General features: G+C 41.3%; 1 protein-coding gene across 2 annotated transcripts in view; it reads left to right on the top strand.

The window, feature by feature from the left end:
* GLT1D1 (glycosyltransferase 1 domain containing 1) overlaps positions 1-27,401 on the top strand; it is a 1,067,503-nt gene that overhangs the window by 874,702 nt on the left and 165,400 nt on the right. For both annotated transcript variants that reach the window (XM_044068342.1, XM_044068341.1), the window contains exon 9: positions 15,368-15,411. In XM_044068342.1, coding sequence (XP_043924277.1) covers positions 15,368-15,411 — 44 coding nt within the window. The remainder of the gene's footprint in view (positions 1-15,367; positions 15,412-27,401) is intronic.

The raw sequence follows: 27,401 nt of genomic DNA, 5'->3' as shown, positions 1-27,401 counted from the left end.
CAAATGCAAGATCTAAACAGTTAATCAAAAACCAGCTAATAAAATCACATCATATAAAAATACATTATGTAAAAAAAATTCCATCTTAAAAAACATATTAAATTTAGACCGGTTTTAAAATACTGAGTAATTATAAAATTATGTAGAAGGAATATCACTACCATGAGGGTTTAAGAATAAAAATAAGAAGACTAAAAGGTGCTTCAATTAGAGCATACAAAAGGGGACCTACTATGGTAAATTATAAATTATAATTTATAATTTAGCTGCCTTACATTTCAAAATAGGCTGCATTGAGGCATAATTATTTAAGCCCGAAGCTACAAATGCATTCAGTTAGAATTGCCTTAACAACTCTTTGAACTCCAGGTTTGACTGCTATGCCTTTATTTATTCTGATGAAGTCATGTTGAAATGGGACAAAAGTGCTTAAATTATTGTTTTTAATGTACATTTTCTAATTAAAACTTTTTGTGAAGCACCGTTTGCTCCTTTCTGATTTCCACAGTATAGCGCTCCTTACATTGTCAACATGGTTGTGGATTATTAGTGACTTTTTGTGGTGACATTGGTTCCTTTTGTGTTTGGACATTTCCCCTGCTCCTTAGGACCCTCAGCATAAATGGTGAGATTTTACACAGGGATTATTTAATGTTGTCATGGCTTTGAAGCCTTCTCAGGGAGTGTCTGTTCCTGCCCCCATGGTCCTCTACTCGTCTTAGGAGACCTAGGGACCAAGACTCTTCTGATGATGAATTAGACTCTGATGATGGGTATTTGGTCTATTCCTTTCAGTTTCCCTCTCCATTGCATTATGGTTCTGAGGAGGAGGACTCTGTTAGGCCAGACCTTCCTTTTGAGGGGTTTTCCTTTGGGGATACTGTCTCTCTTATGATGGGATTTTTTAAAGTGGGACTGCACTCAGGTTTCAGATTTTCAAAAAAGGTATTATGAACTCCTCCAAATTTGAGTCTCCTAAGCCCTCTGCTGTTATTCCTCTTCCTGCTGCTTTGTTGGATACTTTTCAGCATCTTCTCAGGCTCATGATTCCTAGCTCTCTTCTCCTAAAAAAAATGATAGGTTTTATTAGGTGCCTGATTATTGTAAATTTCTTTTCAAGCGCTCCTCTGTTATTTCTGTTTTTTCTGATAAGCCTTCCAAGCATTTGCCTTCTACTAAACTGCTTTCCTCTGACAAGGACAGTGGGGCCATGGAAAGATTGGGCAAAAATGTGTGCATTGCTGCTAAACTGGCCTTTCTAGCTATTTCAGACCTTCCAGATTCTGAGGGGAAGGCTTCGGCCCTCTCTTTATTGGGGTCCTCTTCTCAAGTGGCTTGCCATTCCATTAACTATAGTTATGATGCAGCTGATGCCTATTCTAGAGCTGCTGCCTTTGGTTCTTTGTTAAGGCATTATTCCTGACTTCGCCTTCAGCCTGTGCCCGATGATATTAAGGTCAAGTTGACAGATGCTCCTTTTGACAATAAAAATCTCTTTGGTTCTGCTGCTGTAGAGCTTTTTAAGCCTCTTCTGGAGAAGGGTAAGATTATGCAGGAATTGAAATATATTTTTATTTGCCCTGCTCCCAAATTACAGAGGAATTATCCTGCCAAGTCTGCCTTTGTACGTAAACAGTCTCATCCTCTTCCCAAAAATAAAAAAGGGATCTGGAAGGGCTCCTCCTTCTAAGTTTAGTCAGACTTCTACAGTTTGAAGCCTTCTTTTACAGACAAACCAGATTTTCTCTGACTATCTTCTTCATTCCCTCCTAAGACAAGTTCCTGTGTCTCTCCATCTTTCCCTGTCTCTTCACAATTGGTTAAGGATCTGTCCATCATTTGTCAGGGATATTGCATGGTATGGAAATCCCTTCTTCTTTTTTTGGTCATTACTCAACCTCCTCAGGAACAGCTGCCCTTTTTCCAGGTGTCCTTCAGAGCCTTTGGCCTTAAGGCACCATCCAAGCAGTTTCTGCTCCTCAAAAGGGGAAGGGCTTTATTCTAGAATGTGTCTGGTTCCCAGGAAAGAAGGCAGCTGGAGACCCCTTCTGGATCTTTCCCAGCTAAACACCTTTTTAAAAGTTCCTAACTTTTGAATGCTATCCCTTAAAACTCTGTTTCTTCTTCTACCTCAGGCCTTCCTAGTCTCTCTCTGGATATCAGAGTTGCCTGTCTCCATATTCCTGTTCATCCACATTTCAGGAAATGTTTGTTTCTCTGTTTCTTCCTTGCATTTTCAGTTCTCACCTTTGGTTTTTGGCTTGTCTAGTGTCCAGTGTGACTTCACCAAATGCCTCACTCCTGTGATTGCTTTCTGCAGGATGAGGGGGATACAGATCTTTCCTTATCTAGATGACCTGCTCATTCAGGCTTCCTCTTCAGAGACCTTGCTTCAGTATCTTCACTATGCTATTTGCCTATTGCAGAGCCTGAGGTTTACAGTAAATTTCCAAAAATCCTTCCTGACTCCTTCACAGGATCATGGTTGTCTTGGATATACAGGCTCCAGACCATTTCTATGCTGGCATCACTGCCAACTCCCAAGGCTTTAACCCTGGTTGCATTTTTTACAGTCCACTTTCCTAGTGTGTTACAGCCAGGAAGTTTCTAAAGGCTGTGGGATATTTGGCTTCCACCATTCCTATGTTTCCTCTCGCCAGGTTTCATATGAGAAAGCTACAGCCTTGCTTCAACATTCTCATCCTTTTGACTTTCCAATTCTTCTTCTTCTTCCATGCCTCAGGCTAGAGCTTCTGTGGTGGATTTTTCAACTTTCTCTTAACCCAGAGCATCTTATTCATCCCCCAGTCCCCTCTCAGGAACTTTTTTGCATACCTCAGATGTGGAATGGATGCTTCTTTCAGCCCTCTAAAGGTTCAGGACCTTTGGTCCCCTCATCAGAAGAAGGACCATATCAACATCAAAGAGATGAGAGCTGTTCAGGCCTTCCATACTCTGTTCCTTTCCGGTCCTCTCAAAATCTTTACAGACACTACCATAGTGATGTGGTACATCAACAAGCAAGGGAGTACATGGTCTTACATTTTGGGCAGACTAACTTTTCAGGTTTGGGATCTAGCTGTCCAGGATCAGGTGACTCTTCGGGTTATTTATATTCCTTCAGAACAGAGCATTGTGGCACTCTGAGCAGGTCCATAACACAGACTCATGAATGGATGTCACCCCTGGGCTTCTGGATACTGGCCAAGGCTCATGCCACCCCTGTAGTGCCTTTTTAGGCGGTATTTCACAGACCAAATTACCACCCTAACAGCTACAAACAAATGCAATCCGAGGGCCATGCTGCTCAATGCTAGAAGTCTAAATCTCAAAATGCACTTGGTATAAGCACTCCTTAAAATTGAGAACATCGACATTTGTGCTTTAAGAGAGACCTGGTTCAAAACAGCAAAAAGCACCCCTGCACTACCAGGCTATAACTCATTCCACACCTTTCGTCCCCAGAACTTGGACCGAAGCTCCAAAGGTGGTGGTGTTTCCATATTTATAAGAAATGTGCACACCTCCAGACTGGTAGCCCAACATAACGCATCTGAGATACTTCAGGTGCAGCTAACATTGGGTAAGACAGCGATTCAGGTTGTAGCCTGCTATAGGTCCCCAACCATGTCCCAAGACTCACACTCCACATTCCTAAGCACCCTGGAGAATATTAGGATCCAGCCTAACACTCTCATACTGGGCGACTTCAACTACCTCTCCATTAACTGGGAAAACCACTCGTGTACCAATACACTTGCCCAACGATTTCTGGAATTCATTAATTCCAGTGCCCTGGACCAGCTCGTTCTTACCCCCACTAGAGGTAGCAACATCCTTGACCAGGTCTTTATTAACATGGATGACCATTGCTCTACACCAATAGTCATCTCCTCCCTGGTTAGATCTGACCACAAACTAATCACCTTGGAAATCCACCCCCCCCCACAAATGTAACCACCATGAAAAACTTCTCCAAAGCTAACTTTGGGTTCCTAAAAACAAAGGTGGCTAATTTCTTGGCACCCATGCAAATGGAGAATAGTTGCATGACCCCCGAATCATACACCAATGCACTGTATGAACACGTACACAAATGCATGGATCTCACCATACCCAATAGAACCAAGACACTCTCCGCAAAAAAAGCAAGCCAATCTGGTCGTCTCCTGCCATAAACAAACTCTACAATAGGAGGAGGAAACTGATGCAGAATAAGGTGAAGTCCCAAGAATGAGAAAAACTCTGTTATCAGCCTCAGCAAAAGGTTGATATCCCTCATCAAATCCTCTAAAGCTAGCTATGAAAACAGAATTGCAGCAGATAGTAAAGCAAACCATAAGGCCTTCTATAGTTATGTAAAGAATCAGCATGTCAAAACACAGATTTGCTATGAGGTACTGCACAATGGTAACTCCTATACTATGCCAACAGATATTGCCAATGTACTGGCCGACAGATTCAGTGCCAACTTTACCCCTCTCCCCACCCCCCCAAAGGACCAATCACAATACCAGTAGATTGCCGGGCGCCCAGTATTACTGCTGCACAGATTAAAACAGCACTGGCCAAAGCCAAGAATACAGCTTCTGTGGGACCTGACAATATCCCCGGCTGTGTTCATGAACTACAGAGTGAATTGGCACCTCACCTGTGTGCCCTGTTCATTCATAGCCTCACCTCAGGCTTTGTCCCTACCGAATGGTGCACTGCTACAATCAACCCTCTTCACAAGGGAGGAGCGACTACAGACCCCGGGAACTATCACCCCATTAGCCTAAAGAGTCTGATATACAAAGCTATGGAACTCATCATCATGGACCTAATAAGCAAGGATATAGGGAATCTCCAAACTCTGCATCCTACAAAGTTTGGTTTTGTGAAGGGTAGATCATGCCTGCTCAACTTGGTCGATTTCTTTGAGTCTGTCACCAGAGCTGTGGATGAAGACAAGGTGGTTCATACAGCCTACCTTGATCTGGCCAAGGCCTTTGATACCATTCCCCACTCAGGAATCATAGAAAAACTCACTAAGCTAGGCATCAACCCCCATATCACTAAGTGGGTTGCAAACTGGCTCACAGATAATACCCACAGTGTGAAAGTAGCTGACTCCAAGTCAGACTGTCGACCAGTCATAATTAGAGTCTCACAGGGTTCCGGTCCTGGGTCCTCTCCTGTTCTACTTCTCTGATGTCCAGGCCAACATGAAAGGACTCTGGCTGACAAAATTCACAGACATTTGCAAGTTGGGAGCTGTTATTAGCTCCCCACGTGATGTTGACATCCTACAGAAAAGCCTCAATGAGACCAATGACTGGTACAAGAACCATGGCCTTGAGCTCAATGCCAAAAAATGTGTCGTCATCCCCCTTGGGAAAAACCTGGTTCCCTCGAATTACCACATTGATGGTAGTCCAATGAACACTGAAGGCATTATAAGAGATCTAGGAACCCAGGTTGACAGCAACCTCTTTTTTGACCACTACATTGCCACTGTGGTCAGAAAGTCATTCTATGTGGCACATCTCATTACTAAGGGTTTTGCATCCAGAAAGAAAGAGGTCATTGTCTCCCTCTACTCCTCCCTCATTAGGCCAATCATCGAGTACAATGCCCCATTTGGCATGTACCTCATTAGACACCTGCAACAACTGGAGAGGCCACAAAAGTACCTCACAAAGAGTATCCTAGGCCTTAAAAACTTGTCCTATATGGACAGACTCAAAAAACTCCAGCTATTCCCTGTCTCATATCGACTACTTAGTGGCAATCTCTGCTTGACTTACAAACCATGTCTGACCCAGCTCTTTTAGAAATGCTACATCTAAAGAAATCCCAATCCCTCCACACCACATGCTCCAGAGTCCTCAACCTCATTACCACAATCAACAGAACATGCTGGTGGGACAGGTTCATAACCCAGAGACTTCACATGCTGTGGAATAGACTTCCCATACATGTCAAGCAGAGCACCTCTCTGGCCTTCTTCAAGAGGAATCTTGATGAGTGGATGGGAAATAGAAAATTCACCCCGGGGATCACTCCAGTGGCTCTACTCAACAGAGGCACTAGGAACTAAGGTCGGGTGGCACGATGCCAGGGTAATCCTATGAGCTAGGCTTGTAAAGGCTCCAGGGCCATTAGCCTAGTACACACCTATGAACCTATGGATATGACTGCCAGGGCTGTCCTGCTTGGCTTTATTGAGGACTGTGCTGGATCTTCCTCTTCCCAAGTTTCCTCTTGAGCTTTTGTATAAGGAATACCACAAAAGTGATAAGAAAGGGCACAGTACAGTTGTGTAAAATCTTCCATAACAGTAGATGTCCTTCCCTTCACTGTTGCAGTGTTCGCTTCCTCCCACCACCCCCATTTTACCCCTTGGACTGTTGTTCCTCCTGAGGCTTTTCAGTTCTGAGGAAGGTACATCTGTACACACCTTAATGCCCTACACCATGAGCGGGGAGCATGCATGTAATGTACGATGTCCCTATAACAACCTAAAGCTTTAGTATAATGGCTGAACATTGGGCTACCCTTGGCAGGGGATTCCTAGTTTAAGGAATACTGCAACAGTGAAGAAAAGGGCATCTACTTTTATGGTAAGATTTTACACAACTGTACTTTCTGAGCCCTTTCCTTTGGTCTCACCACAGCCCCAGGGTGATTACCAAATGCATGGCTGCTGTTACAGCTTATGTTGGGGGAGAATTTACTTGAATCTCCCCTTTTCTGGATGACTGGTTTCTAATAACCACAGCAAAGGAGTCCCTAATCTGAGAAGAGAAATTGTACTGCAACTGCTCAGGTCTTATGTATTTTTCAGTGAAACAGTTCAGGTCTTAGGGATTTTTCAGTGAAAACATTGCAGACTCCCAGCTGGGGCCAATCTAAGCAAAGATTTTTATTGAATGTCTCTCATCTTCTGTATCCAGTCTTCTTCTAGACAGAATTTCCAAGCTTTAGTTAAATCTCCCTGTGCTGCCTTTGGCCATCAGTCTGTGACAGCCAGTCTTTGCCTCAAGATTATGAGTTTACCAGCAGCAACAGTTTCCTTGGTCCCTTCTGTGAGATATAGAATGAGGAATCATCAGTCCTGGAGAATCAAAATGCAGATCCTGTGTTCCTTCTAGTTCATTTATTAAAAGTTTTCATTAACATCTTTAATGGTGACATGTTCAAGACAGTATTTCACAGGACTAGCCTTTTGTCCTTCCCTCTCCCAGTGTGATCATCTGCCCTGTGGTAAGAGGGGCACTGTTTAGGGAAAACTGTTCAATGGGGCTAGTCACAATAAGTGGCCTCTCTCTGCCAGTAAGTGTCCTGGAGATGAGAGCAGTCTATTAACATTGCAGGCTCTACATGACTTCTTTCCAAGGATGCAATTGCCATACATTCTGACACCATGACAGTGGTTAGGTACATCAAGAAACAGGGGTAAATTCATTCCTATCTCACTCTCCTGAGAGGCACTGGGGCTATGAGAATGGACTATGTCAGTTTACCGCTTTCTGCAAGCAATGCATATTCAGTCAGGCCAGCTCTCTAGCAGGCAATCTCAGCCAAAGTTTACTGATGCTTCATAAGTAGTCCCTTGGTCATGTCAGTGGTGAATCCCATCTTTTGCCACTGGCAAAGGTATTGCTGTATCCTATTTGCATCCCTGACCACTACCAAATACAGCAGCTATTTCTCTCTAATACCTCCTCAGGGGCAGACTTTCCTTCCAGAAGCTCTGATTGAGCAGTGGCCAATGGGCTTGTTTTATACTTTTCCCTCATAATATAGGTTTTACAGAAAGCCAAAATGCACAAGGCAAAGTTCATCCTCATAATCTCATTCTGGCCCAGACAGGTTTGCTGCCCTCTACTGTGGCTTTATTTTAGAGAAATCTTTTTCACCTTCGTCCCACAAAGGTCTCCTATCTCAACCATAAAACAAGACTCACGTTGAACTTCATTCCCTCATAGTTCTCCAGTTCCCCTGAGGGCCAGCTGCCCATTGCACCATTTGTATGTCTCAGATCTTTACAGCATTCCAGAAGGCTTCCACCAGGCAAAATATGTAAAAAGAAACGGAAAACAAATATCCTTATGGATGGCTGAGCAATGTCCAAGAATAGTCTTAGCTCCCATTCTGACGACCATGCAGTTCTTAGGTAATATCTTCTAGTTACTATGCAGACAAGTTTCATTTAGCAGCCATTTCTAATTTTCATCAAGGTATGAATTCCTCCTCCTTGATATCATTAAATTGTGTAAAGCATATTTGAGATATGCCTTCTTGCTCAGATCTCCCTTCAGGGAAAATGTCCCTCCATGGGATGTACACTTCATGCTGGAATAGTTTATGTAATGGCCAACTTTTGAAACAGAAGCTACAGTGAATCTTAAGTATTTGTCTTAGAAGACACTTCTTGGCAGCAGTTGCTTTAGCTAGTTGACTTTATGAAACTCAAGCTTTATCTTTTAAACATCCCTATTTTGTGTTCCTCCAAGGTATAATCTCCTTACAAATTAATCCAAACTTTGTCAAATGTGGCAACAGAAGTTCATCTTAACCAGTTGATCATTTTTCCTGTATTCTTCCTCAGTATTCTAACCAGGAATAGTGCTTGCTTCATTGCCTATATGTTCATCAGGATTCAAGGTCACTATGTACAGGTGGCTGTCAGTCTGCATTTTTTTTTGTGAGAAATACAACTTTATAAATTAAATCTAAAACACATTCAGCTAGAGCTACGGTTTAGATTTTTTTTTTCAGAAAATCCTCAGTTGACAACATCTTTGTAGCTGTGATTTGGGCTTCACTGCATGCTTTTGCAAGATGCTATAAGACAGAGGTCATCTCAAAGTTTAGGCCTACCTTTGGGGTTACCATTCCTTGTGGTATTCAGTCTTCACCACCTATGAGGTTAAAGCTGGGGAAGTGGTGAAGAGGAGGGACTGGATCATGTAAGAGATGAAAGGTACATGCTTACCATAATGTTAGATCTTCATAGTCCATATCCTTCCACATCAACAAAGCCACTGACTTTCACCCTTCCATTTATAATACTTTCCCTTGCCCAGATCTGTAGGAATTACCATGAGACCATTTATTATTTCTTTTGGACCTATATATATTTAGTACAAATGAGATCTGGAGAGGAGGTGAAGTATGTTGTATTATGGGAGCTAGGGGAGGAGTTTCAGAGTTTGGGGGGGTCTTAAAGGTGGCAAGGAATTTCTGCATGTGGCTAGCAAGTCCCAGTGTTGAAGTGGACAGATACAGATCTTGAAGATCTAATGTTATGGCGAGTACATATCTTTTGTTTCTGTTTCTCATACAAATGGCAGTAAAAATTTGTATTTATTTTACATTTGTTAACCGGGGGTGTCTGACTGAGCCAAAAAGGCCCTTTTTCACCAGAGGCCCGGGGAGAAAAGCTCCACAAAGAAAAATTACAGACACATTTAGTTATTTAGACATGATCAGTATACACACAAATTACAAGAGACATGTTTTTACAGTGGTATGTGGCACATAAACAATTACAGTGGAGAAAACAAACAAAAAAATATAAATTTTAAAAATAAAGGTAATTAATAGATTGTGGTGCACAGCTGAAATTTGGAACATAGGTAGAATACATACATAGTACACAGGTACAGTACATACATTGTAGATTAGCCAGTGTTTGTGAGTAAGATTGAAAACTATTATCAAGTGCTCTAGATTTAATATGTATATGTTATCTGATTTCACTAGCCTGGGGAGCAATCATGGCACTGCCAACTTTGCTTGAGATGTTGCCTGATGAGGTCTTTAAAGGAGGTTTTGGACGATGTGTTTTGAATGCTAGTAGGGACAGAGTTCCATTTTTTAGCCACTGATCTACTATATAGTGCATCTCCAAAGCTGTTGTAGCTGTTGATGAATTCTAGTAGTAGTTTGCTTGATGATCTAAAAGACCTTTTGGCTGAGTGATGTTGTACTAGGTTTTTGAGGGCAGATCACTTGTTGGGGAGGTAATGGATAGAATGACAGAGGCAGAGCTAATTGTAGGTTAGGAGGTTGGGCAGTTCAAGCCAGTGGAGCTGTCTCAAAGCAGTACAGTGATGAGTTCTATATGAGCAATTTGCAGCAAAGCGGGCAATTCTGTTATAGCAGGCTTCCATTTTGCTTAGTTCAGTTTTGTTGAGATTAGTCAGAATGGGAGATGCATAGATGGATAGAAGTTGGGAGCGAGCAATGGCTGATCTTGTGTTGTTGGTAAGAAATGGTTTGATACGGTAGAGTGACCCCAGTTTGGCATGTACTTTTTTAATAGTTAAGTTGAGATGACTGTCAAATTTTAAGTGGGAGTCTATGGTTATTCCCAATAGCTTAGCCTGTGCCACTGGAGCAATTGGAGTCGCATTTGTGGAGTAGATAGTGAATTGACTGTTAGTGTTTTTGTTAGAACTGGTTATAATCATAAGCTGAGTTTTCTTTGGATTGAGGATAAGTTGGGCTTTGGTAAGGTAGTTTTCAATGTCAGAGAATGCTAGTTGAATTGTTTGCAGGAGGGTGGGAATGTTTTTTGCAGCACAGATTAAGGTAGTGTCATCTGCATACTGAATTATAGATGCATGCTGTGTGGAGGTATGGAGGTCATTTGTGAAGACTGTGAATAGTAGTGGTCCTAAGATAGAACCCTGTGAGACTCCTATAGTTATGGGCAGCTGAGGAGAGAGAGAATTTTCCCATTTCACAGCTTGGTACCTGTCAGTTAAGTAGCTTTGGAACCAGGTAAGAGTGGAATTTGATAGATGATATTGGTTTAGTTTGTTTAGCAGGATTTGGTGTGAGTCTGTGTCAAATGCTTTGGACATATCCAAAAAAAGAGTTGACACTTGTAGGCCTTCATTTTTGAGACGGTTTACTGTGTCTGTGACGCAGAGGAGGGCTGTAGTGGTACTATGGGCAGGTCTGAAACCATGCTGAGTAGGTGACAGGATGTTGCTGTCTAGAAGATAGTTTAGCATTTGGGTATGGATGCCAAGGGGGAGAGTAAGGCAATGGGTCTGTAGTTATTAAGTTCAGTGGAGGTCCCACCTTTATGTATGGGTGTAACATAGGATATTTTCCAGAGTTTGGGCACATAGTTTTCAACAATTGATCTGTTTATGAGAGTGGAGACTGGGATAGCAATAGCATCTGCTTTGAGTTTCAAGAAATAGCTGGGGAGTAGGTCGGCTGCTGTTGATGAGGTTTTTAGTTTGGAGAGCATGCATTTGATTGAAGTGGTGGAAACTGTTTTGAGGGTAAAGCTTGTATTAGTGTTATTTGTGTTGGGGGGGGATAGTGAGGAAGGAACTGTCCTGTGATACTAAGGATAGAATTGAGTTCACAAAGTGGGAGTTGAATTGTGTTTCGATGGGAACTTTAGTGTCAGGGGTGGTTGGTTTGGGGGTAGCCTTTTGGGTGGATTTTAGTAGCTGGTTTACATTTTTCCAAAATTTTTGCAGGTTGTGTTGGTATTTAGTTTGTAATGTTGTGTAGTAGGATTTTTTATCCAGCCTAATTCATTTTTTGCACAGTTGTGCAGTTCTTGGTACTTAGTTAGGCTTTGTGTTTGTTTTTTTTATAGTAAAGCCAGGCAGTGTCTCTGGACTTGAGGATTTGTTTGGTTTCTTTACTGAGCCAGGGGTTTGTAGAGGTTCTAACCTTAATTTTGTGCAATGGAGCAACAGTGTCTAGGTGTTGTAGAAATGTTTTGTTGAAATATGCTACAGCCTGATCAAGTGGGAGGGTTTTTAGGGGGGGTCCAGTCACAGTTACAGAGTAAAGTGTTGACCTCAGGAGAGAATTTTTTTCTGTTTCTAGTGGATATATAGTTAGTGGTTTTGCATATGCTTGTTCTACTACGTATTAAGTATATTGTGTTGTGGTCACTTAAGGTGTCTGGGAGACTGCCTGTGTGGGGTTGTTAGTTAGGACCCAGTCAAGGATGGATTCCCTTTTAGATTTTTTATCACATCTAGTTAGAATTTGGACTAGCTGCTGGTAGCCATGGAGATTTATTAGATTACTTGGTGGTTCTGATATACTGGTGAACGAATCTAGGTTGAAGTCCCCCAGAATAAGGGTTTCTTGTGAGTATGTGGAAGAACACCAGGATAAGAAGTCTTCAAGGCTAGCAGGTGTATTATCAGGTGGAATATAGATCCCAATTGTGGTGATGACCTTTTTAGGGTGAAGTTGAAGTTGAGAGATAAGTATGTCCCAGTTATTGGGGGAGGGGTAGGATTTTGGTAATTGACAGACAGTTACGTTGGACTTGTACAGTAAGGCAGTTCCACCCCCTTTAGGAAGTAGTCTGTCTTGTCTAATAATATTGTAGCCGGTAGGGAGAACTTCTGAGTTAGCTATGTTTTTATTTCACCAGGTTTCTGTTAAAGCAGCTATGTCTGGGGAGTAGTGTGCTATTGTGGCCTGGAGTTCAGGTATTTTATTTTTGATACTTCTAATATTAATATTTAGCATTAAAAGATGGTTGGTTTTGCTGCTGTTGTTGATTTGCCCAGGGATGAAGAAAGTGGGGGTGTTATGTTTTGACATTTGTGTTGGAGCAGTTTGTGTTGGACAGGATGGATTTGGGCCTGGGTTTGGGTGGATATCCCCAGTTATGGTGAGCCTGGAGTTAAAATGGTTATATAGATGTTGAAGTTTGGTGAGGAGTGTGAGAAAGTATTGTGTTTTTGTGGAGTAGGAATGAGAGCATATGTGTTTAGTACAGAATTGGTCCGTTATGTAGTTCTTGAATAACTGTGGGCAGATATTATTATAATGTGTGGTGTCTGTATACGAGAGTGCATAATGTAGCGTTGTGCTACTAAGTTTAAGGATATTGCTAGAGTGATAACTTGTGGTGTTGTAAAGAATTATGAGAAGACTAGACTTAGTTGTGTGATAGTCATGGTTATAAAGTTTAAGTTGTTTCCAGATGGGGGGGTCTTAATAGGAATTATAGGGTTGCACTATATGCGGATGGGGAAGTAGTGTGGGTGATGTAAAAAATGCCTAGTGGGAATGAGAGTGATTGGGAGTATTTTGTGTGGAGCAAGTTGGTGTGGTATAATGTGATATGACTTGAGGAGCTGTGATTGGTGGAGGTGATGTGAGGGTGAGCTGTGGGTGTGGCTGTGATTACTATAAATGTAGAGGTAGTGGGGGTGGGAGGAAATAGGGGACAGGGCAGGGGAGCAGAGAGAGCATGAGCGTTAGCGAGGGCGAACGGAGCAGGGCAGAGCCAACCAAGACAAGAGAAAAAGATAAGTATTACTTTACAAATCTGAACACTTTAAACAAATTCCTGAGGTCTAATGGCTTACCGGCAAGCAGAATGTAATTGCTGAAGGGCACTTGTGTCCTGGTGGGAGACTAGAAATTTAAAGATGGCTCCATGCTTAGCAGGATTCTAATATAGACTTTGTATTGGGGAGGGTGATAGCACAATCAAAGACCATTTTTAACTCTGACAAAGCTCTCATGTCCTATTGTTTAACATAATCAACTCTGTGATCGTTACCCCTCAGAAAAATAAACAAAATAAATACATTTACAAATACACTAACTTCTCTATGATTGGTAATAAAATCATTATGGAATATTTTATAAAAAAAAAAATTAATGAAAAATATAAAAATAATGACAACATTATAAATATCTGATATAAAAAATTTCTAATAATACACAGCATACATAATTTATAATTAAATTGAATTAAATGTTGTGAAGAATTGACTTGTGAAAATGGAAAAATGTATATGGAATGTAAACATGTTGTAAATAAAAATAAAATAAATAAAAAAAAAAAATTTTGTCAAAAATTATACAATATAAAAGGTGGTGTTTGTGTATTCATATGTGTGTATAAAACAAATACTACAAATACTATACAAAAAAAAGTAATGGAGAAAGAAAAGAAAAATAAAAGATGGGATAATGTAAAATAATAAAATAAAAAAAATCCTATTGCTATGCAAAGCATTTTTGGAAATATACACCATAAAATAATAGGAAATATAAGTGTGTGTGTTCTATGTATGTGGATTTTGTTATATTATAATAATGATAAAAAAAAAGGCAAAAAAAGGAATGCAAATTACATTTGGATTTTAAATCCACATGGAAAATTGGAAGAAACATGGAATATGAATAATGTAACTAATGTCTTGTTGTATAATACTATGAAGCTAATTATGATTGTTTGATTTAATTGATGAATATTTATGTATTTTGTTTTTATATTGTTTTTTTTATATGAGTTTTACTGTTTTTTTCTGTAAAGGCTTTCTGTCTGGGGGCTGGAGAAGAGAAGGAGAAAGTGTGTTAAATAAAAAAATTTTATTGGAAGGTAGAGCTGGGACTCACTGATAGTCTTTGTTGTTTATATAAATACATTTGTAGTTTGAAGTTATGCTCAAGATCCAATTATAATGAAAAACACTGGATTATGTGTAAGTGCACATCCAGAATAGCAAATGACAGGGTTAGTTGAACAGGGAGAATTGTTTGCTGGTTGGTAACCATTTCTTTCGTTTTTTAAATTCTATTTAGGTAAATAAGTGGGCTCTTACATGGGTACAGTAATAGATAGATGATAAAATCGAGAGGTGGATGGTGTATTGTAACATTGCTTGTATTTAAGACCAGTAATCTCACAAAACACGTAAAACAATTTAATGCCTTTGTGTCATCAAACAGTTATTAATTGATTCCTGTCTCTAATTCTTCTGTTTATTAAATGTTAATATAATCGGTTTCACTGCTTTGTTGTAATTATCTTACTGTTTCAGATTTATAACCTTTGCAGAAACTGTTCTTGTAGTTCATACATGTAGATTAATAGGAAAACAGATTAGTCAGATGATGTAAAGTTAATTTGTTTTGTAAGGTGAGAACTGCTGTTCCCCTTAGCTCCCAGCTCACATAATGTGTTTAAAAACTTCAGTACATATTTGAATTCTCGGTACTCTCTTCAGATCCTAATATATTATATGCTGAAATTACATATAGGTTGATCAGTAATTGTTTTCCTGTAAGCAAGTGCTGTCTGTTTCTTTTGTGTTTGGTGCATATGTTCCTGAAACGGCAGTTTGTTTAACTTAAATCCCATTTGTTTTCCTGCTTAATTAGATTTATTACACATGAAAATGAGTAGCAGTAGACATGCTTCTGAATATCTTATTGGAGTATAAAATCCCTTACTTCCTGTAAGATGTTATTAAGAAACTAGAAATGAAAACATTTGCAGTATTTAGCAATAGTGGTGTAGAACAAATAGTCTTTTGCACAAGTAAGAATAAATAATTTCAGTCTTTTCTTTCTTTAACAGGTTGATCCATTTTTTACAAAAGAGGTAGCTGCAAAAGTTGAGCAGTAAGTATGATCGAGAAATCTTACAAGCAAGGCATGCTAACAGCACAGTTAAGCAAAATTAAGAAACTACCTCAGAGCTGTGCAGCCTCAGAGTTTGTTATATTAAGTAAAATAATGTAGGATACTTGCCTCTGCTTTGGGGGAATGGAGGATTTGCCCAACTTCACTTAAGTTTTCCTTTCGTATTCTTTTTCCTTGTACTTTTGCTAAGTTAGTCCAATCAGTGGAGCAGACAACTATCTTAAAACAGGCTTTCTTGCAAATATACTACTGCAGCTTGGTGTAGTGCACAGGGTCCATTTTATAGTGGAGTAGAGTTGGTGGCTAAATAAAAGACATTTTAAATTAGAAGGCTCCATTCCTGATTCCTTTCACTTGAAAGTTTGATGCTGGGAAGTTTCAGACAAACCATGAACACATATGAAACCTCATCATACTAGAGTATAACTGCTTCCACTTCCAAAACCTTGTGATCCAATGCTGAAAACTAATGGCCAAAATACACAAGAGCAAATAGTTAAACTATAAGCACTTTTTGATGGGGGGGGGGGGGGGGGTCACACCCTTATATAAGCCAACTCCATGGTTGCACAAAAGTGAAGAAGGGAAAATCTTCCAAAAATAAATCACTGCTGGCATACAGGGACAACACAGCAGCAGTAATTTTGAATGGAAAGCTGACTGCAGTATTTCAATCCTAGGCATGTTGCATCTCAGCGATCTGTAAAGAAACTGTGAACTGAGATTATTCCTTTGTTGGAGTGGGGAAATGAATTATTTTTTATCCTTCTGGACATGAAGAAATCAAGATAGTGTTTGAAATACTGTTACACGAGTTATAATTATTGGACTTTTATAAATCTTATTTAAATCCGTTATTTTCCTTGTTGCATACCATACAGATACTATAGGAGAATCATCAAATATTTGCTTTTGTTTTCCTGTAAGTCAAGGTATTCATATTCTCCATATTGATGACTACTGCAGTAGTCTAAGCAATATGAGTTATATCCTGCATAGGATATAACAACCGGCCAGCTTCCAAAGCTTCAGGGTACCTTCCATGTGCCAAAACTGTCAATCGGCTCAAGCTTAGCTGACTAAAAGACAGGTTTGAGAGCCAAGCCCTTCAGAGCTTTCCTGCCACCAAAGAGAGTGCTCTTCTGCTGGGTTTTGAGGATCAATGGTTGGCTTATGCTGTGCATATATGTTCCCTTTGGGAAAAACCTTCCACATATTCATTTTAATGTTTAAACTTGCTTTTCTGTTTAAGGAAGTGTATTTTAAGCTAGCAATATGTGTTTTATTAACTATTACTTGGCTTTACTGTACTTTTAAATGTGAGAGCATTTTTGTTTCTGGCAGTTTAAAAGTTAATTTAAACATTCTGAATCTGTTTTTTTTTTCTGTGGAAAATGGTATTTAAATTACTTTTTAGAGCTGTTAAGTGTATTAGAATGATTTTTACTGTGTTTTCCTGAGAAAAAATGACTTTCCTACTTTTCTAATTTTTCCAGGTTGTGCTGCTTAGTTTCCCAGTAATGAAGCTCCATCTTCGGCTTGACCATAGAACAGACTACCAGTTCCATGTCCAGTCATTCCAGGAAAAAAAAAAATCATAGGAAGTTACTAGGCTAGTGACCCTAGGGCCTTTACAAGCCTAGCCAAGTTCTACCTTTATTTCCATGATCAGCACCTAATGCCTGTGTCCATGTGGGACACCTGTGAAACCCGCAGTGAATTTTCAGTTACCCATCCAATCGTCCAGATTGCATTTGAAGAGGGCCAATGAGGTGCTCTGTTGACATGAAGTGGGAGCCTGTTCCAAAGGTGTGGTAACCTCTGGGAAACAAATCTGTCCTCAAGCAGCCTTTGGCATCACAGCAGGCTAGCAATTTACCTGAGAATCATGTGGGTGACTCTGCTGTGGTCAAAGCTGGTTTCTCAGAACATTCATCTTTTTTCCCCGGATCCCTCTGACATTGTCCATACAGCCCATATAGACCAGTTAGCCACTTCCTCTGCAGCTGGTGGGATTCCTCACTGGGCAAGGGTGAGACACTCTTGTCAGTTTTGGGAAAAAGGACATGGAAGAGGACCCTGCTTAGCCAGAGTATTGTTCCCATCCCTAGAAAAGCGGTTGCTGCCATTAATAATCCTGTTTGCCCCAACTTTCCTGTCAAGATGAAACAGAAAGCTAAACATGTGTCTTCTCCTATAACAGTTTCAGTACACAGGAGCAGTTTATTACATCTTCCTCAGGGTCCTGTACAGGCCATTGACCATTCTTATCAGGTGTTCTCTGGTAAAATAAAAAGGGTTTCCTCTTTTCCTGAAGAGATTCAATAAACTACAGTGGCACAGCAGATAACTGTCGCCTCACAGCAAAAGGTTCCCTGGTTTGATTCTCAACTGGGGTGCCTTCTGTGCAGAGTCTGCATGTCTTCCCTGTATTCGCATGGATTTCCTCTGGAAGCTCCGGTTTCCTCCCATATTCCAAAGACGTGCAGCAAGTGGATTGGACACACTAAATTGGCCATAGGTATGAGTGTGCATGCAAGTGTGTGGTGTGGAAGAACTACCACTGCAGGTCTATCCACCCAGCAGTGTAAACCTTGGCTCTAGTTCATTATCACTGTTGAAGTGACTCCCTTACCCCATGAGTAAAAATAGAAAAAAGGGGTTGTGGACGGATGGATGGATGGATGGATGGATGGATGGATGGATGGATGAGGAGGAATATGATGGGACAGATATAGGTTTTTATTTTCAGATTTCTGATTCAGACTCTGAGGAGGGCATGTTATCTGAATTTCCCTGTCAAAGATTCTCTGTCTCGGAAACTATTTCCAGAATGTGCCAGAATTTTCAGTGGGAAAACACTGTTGTTTCTCAGTCCTTTCAGAAAATACTATGAAGTGTTACAACTGGAATTCTCAGTGCCTCCTCCCATCCCCCCAGTGCTGTCCACATAGGAGGATTTGTTTGTCAAAGCCTGTGGTTTCTCTGAAAGCCAGCCTGCTGCATATATATGTATATGTATGTATATATATATATATATATATATATATATATATATATATATGGATCTACCTGACATGGTCGACAGTTCATATGGTCGACAGTTCATATGGTCGACAGTTCATATGGTCGACAGTTTATTTGGTCGACAGTTCATTTGATCGACAAGCATTTTATATATATATATATATATATATGTGTGTGTGTGTGTGTATTTCAAGGGTTTTCCACTCAGACTTTGGTCACTGTGAGGAAATACCTCTGGATTCCTGGTCTCATGGCATCCATGACTGTCATACTTCTGGCAAGACTCCACATATAAAAGATAAAGTGGTATGTGGCGTCTCTTTAGTCCCAGTAACAACACCTATTATCTTTTCAGATTACATTAATGGGATTTGTAAAAATAACTTGGTGGAGACATCAAATATCCCTAAATTTAGGTCTCCACCTCTTACTTCCTGCTTCAAAGGAATCAGTGGTCACAGACACCTCGGATATTGCTTAGGAAGCAGTGTCAAGAGTGATAAAAGTGCAAGGTATCTGGAGCAATAAAGACCGACACAAGCACATAAATATAAAAGAGATGGTTCCCTTATCAAGGCACTTTATCTCTAAATCACTTTTAAGTTTTTATAGACAGTACCACAGTGCTGTGGTACATAAACAATCAGGGGAAAACCAGGTCTCACCCTGTATGCAGACTAGACATATTAGCTTGAGATATATGCATTTTCTGTGTATTTCTGCAAAAAAAACAAAAAAATAATCCTTGTTTTCCCGCCTTTCTCGACTAGTTTAGACCAGTATACAGGCATTGCTGTATTCTGGGCTGTAGTGTAGTTCCTGTGTTGTCCATCACCTTACTTGGATAGAAGGAAGTTTCTTTGCTCACTAGTGGGAGTGGGAGCCTTGAGCAGCCTACGTGTCCTTGGGGGAAGTGACCTCAGCACAAGAAGCTGTTAGTAATTGGTTGTTTGGGACCATTCCTAGCTCTTTTGTAGTTCACGGCTTAAAATCCGCCTCTGGGCGTTTTTTTCTGGCTATACTGCTCAGACAAGCTCCCCGTGGGTTTTCAGAGTGGTCCTAGCAGTAAGGAACTCGAAAAAGCGACTGCCTTCTGGATTTAAGTATCTTTGCTTTTTTTTCACTGAAAATAGCTTCTGCTGCTTACTTTGAACTAGCCTGAACTGTTTTTTTTTACTGATTACTGCATTTATTTTAAAATCTGCACTTAAAGTTACATTTAGTCGAATTTAGTCGAAAGTTTGCTTGTTTGTTTGTTTAATTGAACTGTGGAGGCTGCCCACTAAAGTGTGCTAGCCTGTGTAACTAATTTATCACTGTCTCTGCATTTTCTGTGTATTTCTGCAAAAAAAAAAAAACAAAAAAAATAATCCTTGTTTTCCCGCCTTTCTCGACTAGTTTAGACCAGTATACAGGCATTGCTGTATTCTGAGCTGTAGTGTAGTTCCTGTATTGTCCATCACCTTACTTGGATAGAAGGAAGTTTCTTTGCTCACCAGTGGGAGTGGGGAGCCTTGAGCAGCCTACCTGTCCTTGGGGGAAGTGACCTCAGCACAAGAAGCTGTTAGTAATTGGTTGTTTGGGACCATTCCTAGCTCTTTTGTAGTTCACTGCTTAAAATCTGCGTTTGCATGGCTTTGCGCATACGCCGGTTAAACTTGGTTAAACAAGGTTAAACTTTTTCTGGCTCCGCCAAGTCTGCTCTTCAATTTTTCCCTTAGAACTGTTCTACTTGCAATCTAAACAGCCTATACTCTATCTGAAAAGCTCAGCACTTGCTCCTAAAGCATTTTGTATACAGGTAAAGCACTCTTAAACAAACAAAAGTACTTCATTCACCTAAATTCTGTTGAGTACCCATTTCCCTATAGGTCCTTTCTGACTCAGTTACACAGCAATCTTTTTCACTATTTCTAGCATGTCGAAGGGTCAGTTGCTGGCATCCTCTCCTGTTCAGCTGATGAATCTGGGAATCTTGAGGCAATGTTAGAATTGCCTCATGTACACAGACAACCCTCTCTTCCTCCCAACAAATACAAATATATGCGAGAGATGCAACTATATAGCCAAACTGGAGGCTGAGCTCTCTCATTTCAGTACTGGCAAGACCAGTCAGGAGGAGAAGGTAACCACGCACACCACAAACCCAGTCTCATATAGAACTATCACAACTGCAAACCAAACACATAAACACACAAAAACATACTCGGAGGTGCTGATTAAAAGTCTACCAAAACAACAGAGGCCTCCAAAGCAGACACCCAAGCAACCACCACCTCAAGACATAGCACATGCAACACATAGTTCACAAAGTCAGTGTGCTAAACAGTCACAGCCCTTAAGGCCAAACAACATGCCAGACACACTTGTAATAGGTGACTCCATAGTCAGGCACACTGACGTCCCGCTCACCAGACTGAACAAGGAGAGGGTCACAGTAAGCTGCCTGTCGGGAGCTAGAATCCGCCACATAACACAAGCACTCAGGTCACTCCACAGCAAGTACAAATATGACTCAGGCATTGTACATGCCGGTGTGAACGACCTGAGACGTACCTCCCTGGACTACATGAAAAGAGACATAGAGGAGCTCTCTGATCATGTAGCCCAGGCCGGTATGACCTTGACCCTGAGCAGCATCTTACCCTCACCAAGAATGATGCCACAGTACAAAGACAAAATGATCAGTTTTAACAATTGGCTTAATTACTGGTGTCATTCTAAGGGGATCCAGTGTCTGTCTGCTTGGGATGACATGCTTGACAAGCCACGCTGCTTTGCAAGGGATGGCTTGTACCTGTCACCCCTGGGCTACCAGATATTGGCCAAGGCTCTTGCCACCCCCATAGTGCCTTTTTTAGGCAAGGCTCAAATGACAAACCTACCTCCCTAGAAAACACAAGTGGAAAAAGACTAAGGGTAATGCTGCTCAATGCCAGAAGTCTAAACCTCAAGATGCACGCCCTCTAAGCCCTCCTCAGTATGGAGAACATCGATGTCTGTGCAGTGACTGAAACCTGGTTCAAGGCTCCTGAGAGCACCCCAGCACTATCAGGTTTTACCTCATGTCATGCTTTCCGGCCCCAAAACTTGGACCGAACCACAAAAGGAGGGGGAGTATCCATTTTCATCAAAGATACCCACACCTCCAGGTTAGTGGCAACGCACGAAGCATCGGAGACTATCCAGGTGCAACTAACCATAGGCAAAACTGCCTTACAGTTTGTAGCATACTACAGACCACCCTCTCAAACTCAGGAACCCCACACAGCCTTCCTGAAGACACTGGAGAGTATGAATGTCTCTCCAAATACCATCATTTTGGGAGACCTCAACTACCCAAACATAGACTGGGAACATTACTCAAGCCCCAACACCCTAGCCCAAAGGTTCCTAGAATTCATAAACTCAAATGCAATGGAACAACTAGTCACCATTCCCACAAGAGGAGACAATATACTAGACCTGATTATCACAAACATGGGGACAAAATGCTCCACACCGGAAGTACATCCCTCTTTGGTAAGATCAGACCATAAATTAATCTCACTGGAAATCCACATCCCGCCCCCACCCCCTGCACAAAAGACCACAGTGAAGAACTTCTCAAAAGCAAACTTCACACTTCTTAAGACTGAAGTGGTATCTTTCAAGGCCCCTGGGCCAGTGGAAACCACAACCCACACTGCTGAATCCTTTGCAAATGCCTTCTATGGGCACCTTCAAGAATGCATGGATCATGCAATCCCAAATAAAAAACGAAACAAGGAAACCAAAACCAGGATCCAAAACTACAAATCTTGACTTATTTCCACCACAGCAAATCCAAGGAAGTAGGGACACCAACCACGAAGATTAAATTCTTTTATTCCAAAGCGAAACAAACACATATATAGCATGCATTTTTAATTAATGTAATGAATATTTCTTTAAAGAAGTAATGGAATTATTGATTAATTGGGTGAATTAGGGTGTGTGGATGTGTATTTAAGTGTGAATGAGTAGTTGTTACATAGACTCTGATGATACCAGGTTGGCTGGTGAAAGCGCTCAGCCTGTGTTTGTTTCGCTTTGGAATAAAAGAATTTAATCTTCGTGGTTGGTGTCCCTACTTCCTTGGATTTGCTGTGGTGGAAATGAGTCAATCCCAAATAAAACCAAGACCCATTCCCCCAAAGGCAGGTGCCCGGTCTGGTGGACCCCAGCCATAAACAAACTTTACAACAGGAAGAGGAAGCTACTACATGACAGAGCAAAATTCCTAAAAGGGAAGGCATCTCTGATCAGTACTAGCAAAAAACTACGATCACTCATAAAATCATCCAAGGCCAACTTTGAGAGAAAAATCGCAAAAGACAATCACAAGGCCTTCTTTAGCTATGTTAGAAACCTGGGTGGAAACTCCCAGATATGCTCAGAGTTAGTCCAAAATGACACAAAATACACTGAACCCACTGACATTGCCAACATTCTGGCAGACAGGTTCAGTGCAAATTTCTCCTCCCCCTCCCCCAAAAGGAGAAATAACTATCCCAGCAGAGTGTAGCCTCCCTAACATCTCAGATGCCCAGGTGAGAGCCGCACTCTCTAAAGCTAAAAACACAGCATCAATGGGACCGGATGGTGTCCCGGGCTGTGTGCTACATGAACTCCAAGAGGAACTAAACCCACACATAAGGCTGCTGTTTAATCTTAGCCTTACTACAGGATACGTACCCAAAGAGTGGCGTACGGCAACAGTGGTCCCACTTCACAAAGGCGGTGCTTCTACAGACCCTGGAAATTACCGCCCCATAAGCTTGACAAGCCTGGTCTGCAAAGCTATGGAGAGGATCATTATGGATCTCATAAACAAAGACATTGGGGACCTACAGACATTGGATCCTACCCAGTTTGGCTTTGTCAAGGGCAGATCCTGCCTTTTGAACTTGGTCGACTATTTTGAATCAGTCACTAAGGCCATTGATGAGGGTAAGGCAGTTCACACAGCCTACCTTGACCTTGCAAAAGCCTTTGACACAATACCCCACTCGGGCATCATAGACAAACTCACCAGCTTAAATGTAAACCTATATGTCACAAGATGGGTTGCAAACTGGCTCAAGGACAGAACCCACAGGGTCAGAGTTGCTGGAGCTATGTCAGACTCTAAGCCAGTCACAAGCGGTGTCCCACAGGGCTCAGTCCTGGGACCCCTCTTGTTCAGCATTTATTTTTCCGAGGTACAGGCAAACATAGGAGGATTGTGGGTGACAAAGTTTGCAGATGACTGCAAACTGGGCGCCATAATTGATACTCCAGCAGACACAAACATCCTTCAGAGAGGCCTCCTAGAAATGGATAATTGGTGCCAGAGCCATGGCCTTAAGCTGAACACCAAAAAATGTATAGTCATACCCTTTGGGAAAAACAAGGTACCGACAAATTACCACATAGGCGGTAATCCATTAAGTATGGAAGAGGTAATCAGGGACCTAGGGACCCAGGTTGACAGTAACCTCTCATTTGACACTCACGTTGCCAAAGTGGTTAGGAAGACCTTCTATATTGCCCACCTTATCATGAAGGGTTTCACATCTAGATCAAGAGAGGTCATTGTGCCCCTGTACTCTTCTCTTATCAGGCCAATGATTGAGTACAATGCCCCATTTGGGATGTATCTCACCCGACACCTGCAGCAGTTGGAAAGACCCCAAAAGTTCCTCACCAAGAGGATAAAGGTCTTAAACATATGTCATATGCTGCCCGACTGAAAAAACTCCAGCTCTATTCAGTCGCATACCGCTTACTCAGAGGTGATCTGTGCCTGACGTACAAGGCCATGTCCAATCCTGAATTAATGGACATGCTCCACCTCAGAAAATCCAAATCCATCAGAGCCACGAGAACAAGTGACTTAAACCTCAACACAGAAATAAACAGAACGTGCTGGAGGGACAGATTCATAACCCAGAGGCTCCCTACACTCTGGAACAGAATCCCAGTCCATGTTAGGCAGAGCAACTCACTGACTCTATTCAAGAGAAATCTCGACGAGTGGATGGGAGATCGTAGGTTTACCCCGGGGGTCATCTCTGTGTCACTACTAGACAGAGGCATAGTAAACTAAACCCTAAAAGGGCGTAGTATTCTCATCCTAAGGGGTGGTGTAAGCCACATACACTCTGGCTAGGCTTATAAATGCCCTAGGGCAGATAGCCTAGTACGAACCTATGAACCTAAGAGAATCTCACTTTGCAGGCTTCTTACAATCTATCAGAGCAAACTTGTGGGGGCAGATAAGCTGAGGTTGACAAAAGCAGACCCTCACAAATGGAAACCAAATCTGGGGATCTTACAAGATTTGATCCATATGTGGTGGGTTCCTCAAGTAGACCTCATTACCTCTTCTCTGAACAGTCAGCTGGCAAAATTCTGCTCCAGGACTTCATACAAGAAGGCCTAGAAGTCAGGTGTATTTTCTTTTCCTTGGACAGGAATGTTCCTGTATGCTTTTCTACCATTTTCACTGATATACAGGTTACTTCTGTAGATTCAGATGGAATCCCCAAAAAGATCATTGTGGTGGCTCCTTCTGGCCCAGGAAACAATGGTTCCCCTTCTTTTGGAATTGGCCATGGCAATTACCACACTTTTCATCATGGAGTAGATCTATTCCAGTATGAACAGGGTTGTGTTTGCTATATCCTGACCCCAAACAATTTCAACTGTTTATGGGATCTAAATACCTTTTAGGCACCTATTTAGTGAGGGCATGCAGCAAGTACTAATGGAGGCAAGATAGCCTGCTACTAGAAAATCATATATAAGCAAATTAAAAACTTTTCTGGTTAGTCCCAACAACAAAAGCAGCACCCATTCCGGGCTAGTGTTTCTCTGGTTCTACAATATTTGTATGAGTTACTTTCATTTAGCTTGTCTTACTCCTCTGTCAAGGTTCATTTGTCTGCCATTCCAGATTTTCAACAGATGGAAATAGAAGTATATCTTATTTGTTCTCCTAAATATTTTTCTTACTTTATTTTTTTTCTCCTTCTTGTTTCCTTTCTTATTCTTTCTTCATATGTCTTTCCTTATTTTAGATCATTTCCTTTTTTTAAAATGTGATACATAAGTATATAATTGTTGATTTTTAATTAAACAAGGTTTTAAAAAGAGGAAATTAACAGAGGTGTTAGGGTTGTAATTACAAGTTAAATTTTGATGAGGATCTTGAGATATATGTGTACAATAAATGAAGGGTAACTTACAAATCAGCTGTTATGCAACAGGGAGGGATTAGTTTAGTGACTTGCTATAGACTATGATGACCTTTTTTGGGAAAGCAAATGTTAATTAGAGATCCTGAATTTTTTTTCTTTACTTGATAATGTTTCATTACACTTATGATATCTTTGAAGATGTTCTTCGTGTTTCACTGATGCAGTCATCACATTTGGGTTATCTGCTTGCAGTAGCCCTCAGTTGGCCTGATTATCAAAGTCTTGGGCCCTGTGTCGGTTTCTGTCACATCTTCTATGACGTCAGGTAACCAGGGGTATAAAGCATGCAGCCGACGCCATTGCATCAGTCTTTCTTGCCGTGCAGTGCCTGAAGCAGAAGCAGTTTACAAGTGCCAGTTGGCGGACTCCTGAAATTTTCGTTTTTGAGTTTCAGAACCGAAGTCTTCAACTAAAACTAAGTATCCCGTTGGGGAAACTTTTTCTTGCTCTAAACCGATGTCAGTAAAAGTCAATAATTGTATTTCTTGTGGAAAGCAAATACCTCTTAAAGATTTTCATTCGAACTGTCTTCCTTGCCTAGGCCCTGACCATGACGTACCTCGCTGTCGGTTTTGTACCTTATTTAAGCAACAAACTATTCATTGTCAGTATATTTACACTTCTAAATATTTTGGTACTCTGTTCAATTATCCACATATGTCTTCGGTTAGCCATCCGACTACTGACATTCCGAAAAAATGCAAAGATAAAGACAGAGACAGGCCGCCTAGGTCCAAAGCTGCCAATGGCACTTCTCCTAAGTCAGTCGGCAGTTCGCCAGTACTCAGTGATGTACTTTCACAGCCCCTGATACCTGCTACTTCAGATTCGCAGGCCTCTACTGAGACCCATTCGGAGTCCGGTATGCCACGAGATGCTTCAGCTGTGGAACCTGCGGATGTCTCTACCTTGGATGGGTCCGGAGCTACTGTGCAGGCACTGGCTTCTGAGCATGTATTCAGGCCTACTGACTTGCATATTAAACCAACGCCATCTTGTTCTTCAAGGCCTAAATCGCAATCCATGCCTAGAAAACTGACGCCCAGACTGCATGGACAGGCCTCTATGCCTAAAAAACTAATGATAAGAATGGCTGAAGACCTTGTTACTTTAATCAGGGGAAGCCAACCTTCCCCCTCTAAGAGACCTAGGACTGAATTTGCTTATGATACTTCTGACCAGGATTCTGAAATTTCTGTTTTCTCTGATGACCAGGATTTACCCTTATCTATCTATGAGCATTCTGATGCAGAGGACTCTATTCACTCTGCTACCCCCCCCCCTCCCCCAGAGGATTTCTCTTTTGGTGAAACCTTGCATACTCTTAGGGAGCATTTTCATTGGGAAAGCCAGGATTACTCTGATTCTAAAAAGAGGCTTAGGGATTTCTTACTCCTGCCCCAGCACAGGCCTTTAGCTATCCCTCCTGTACTAGACATTGTTGATGATGCCTTTTCGGAATCTGGCTTGGCCCCTGGCTCTTTACCTCCTGCTCCCAGAAAACCTGATAGATATTACAGGGTTCCTAACTCTCTCAAGTTCCTTTTTAAATATCCTACTGCTGATCCTGAGACCATTTCACAGGCACCCAAGGGCATTAAGGCTACTACTGCCAAAAATCCTACCCCCTCTGATAGAGACTCCTGGGCACTGGGTAGATGGGGTAAGAAGGTATACACT

Source organism: Protopterus annectens, chromosome 4.part0 (assembly GCF_019279795.1).
Source record: "Protopterus annectens isolate FY-2018-M chromosome 4.part0, PAN1.0, whole genome shotgun sequence".
Taxonomy (NCBI): Eukaryota; Metazoa; Chordata; order Ceratodontiformes; family Protopteridae; genus Protopterus; species Protopterus annectens.
This window is presented reverse-complemented; position numbering and strand designations above follow the sequence as displayed.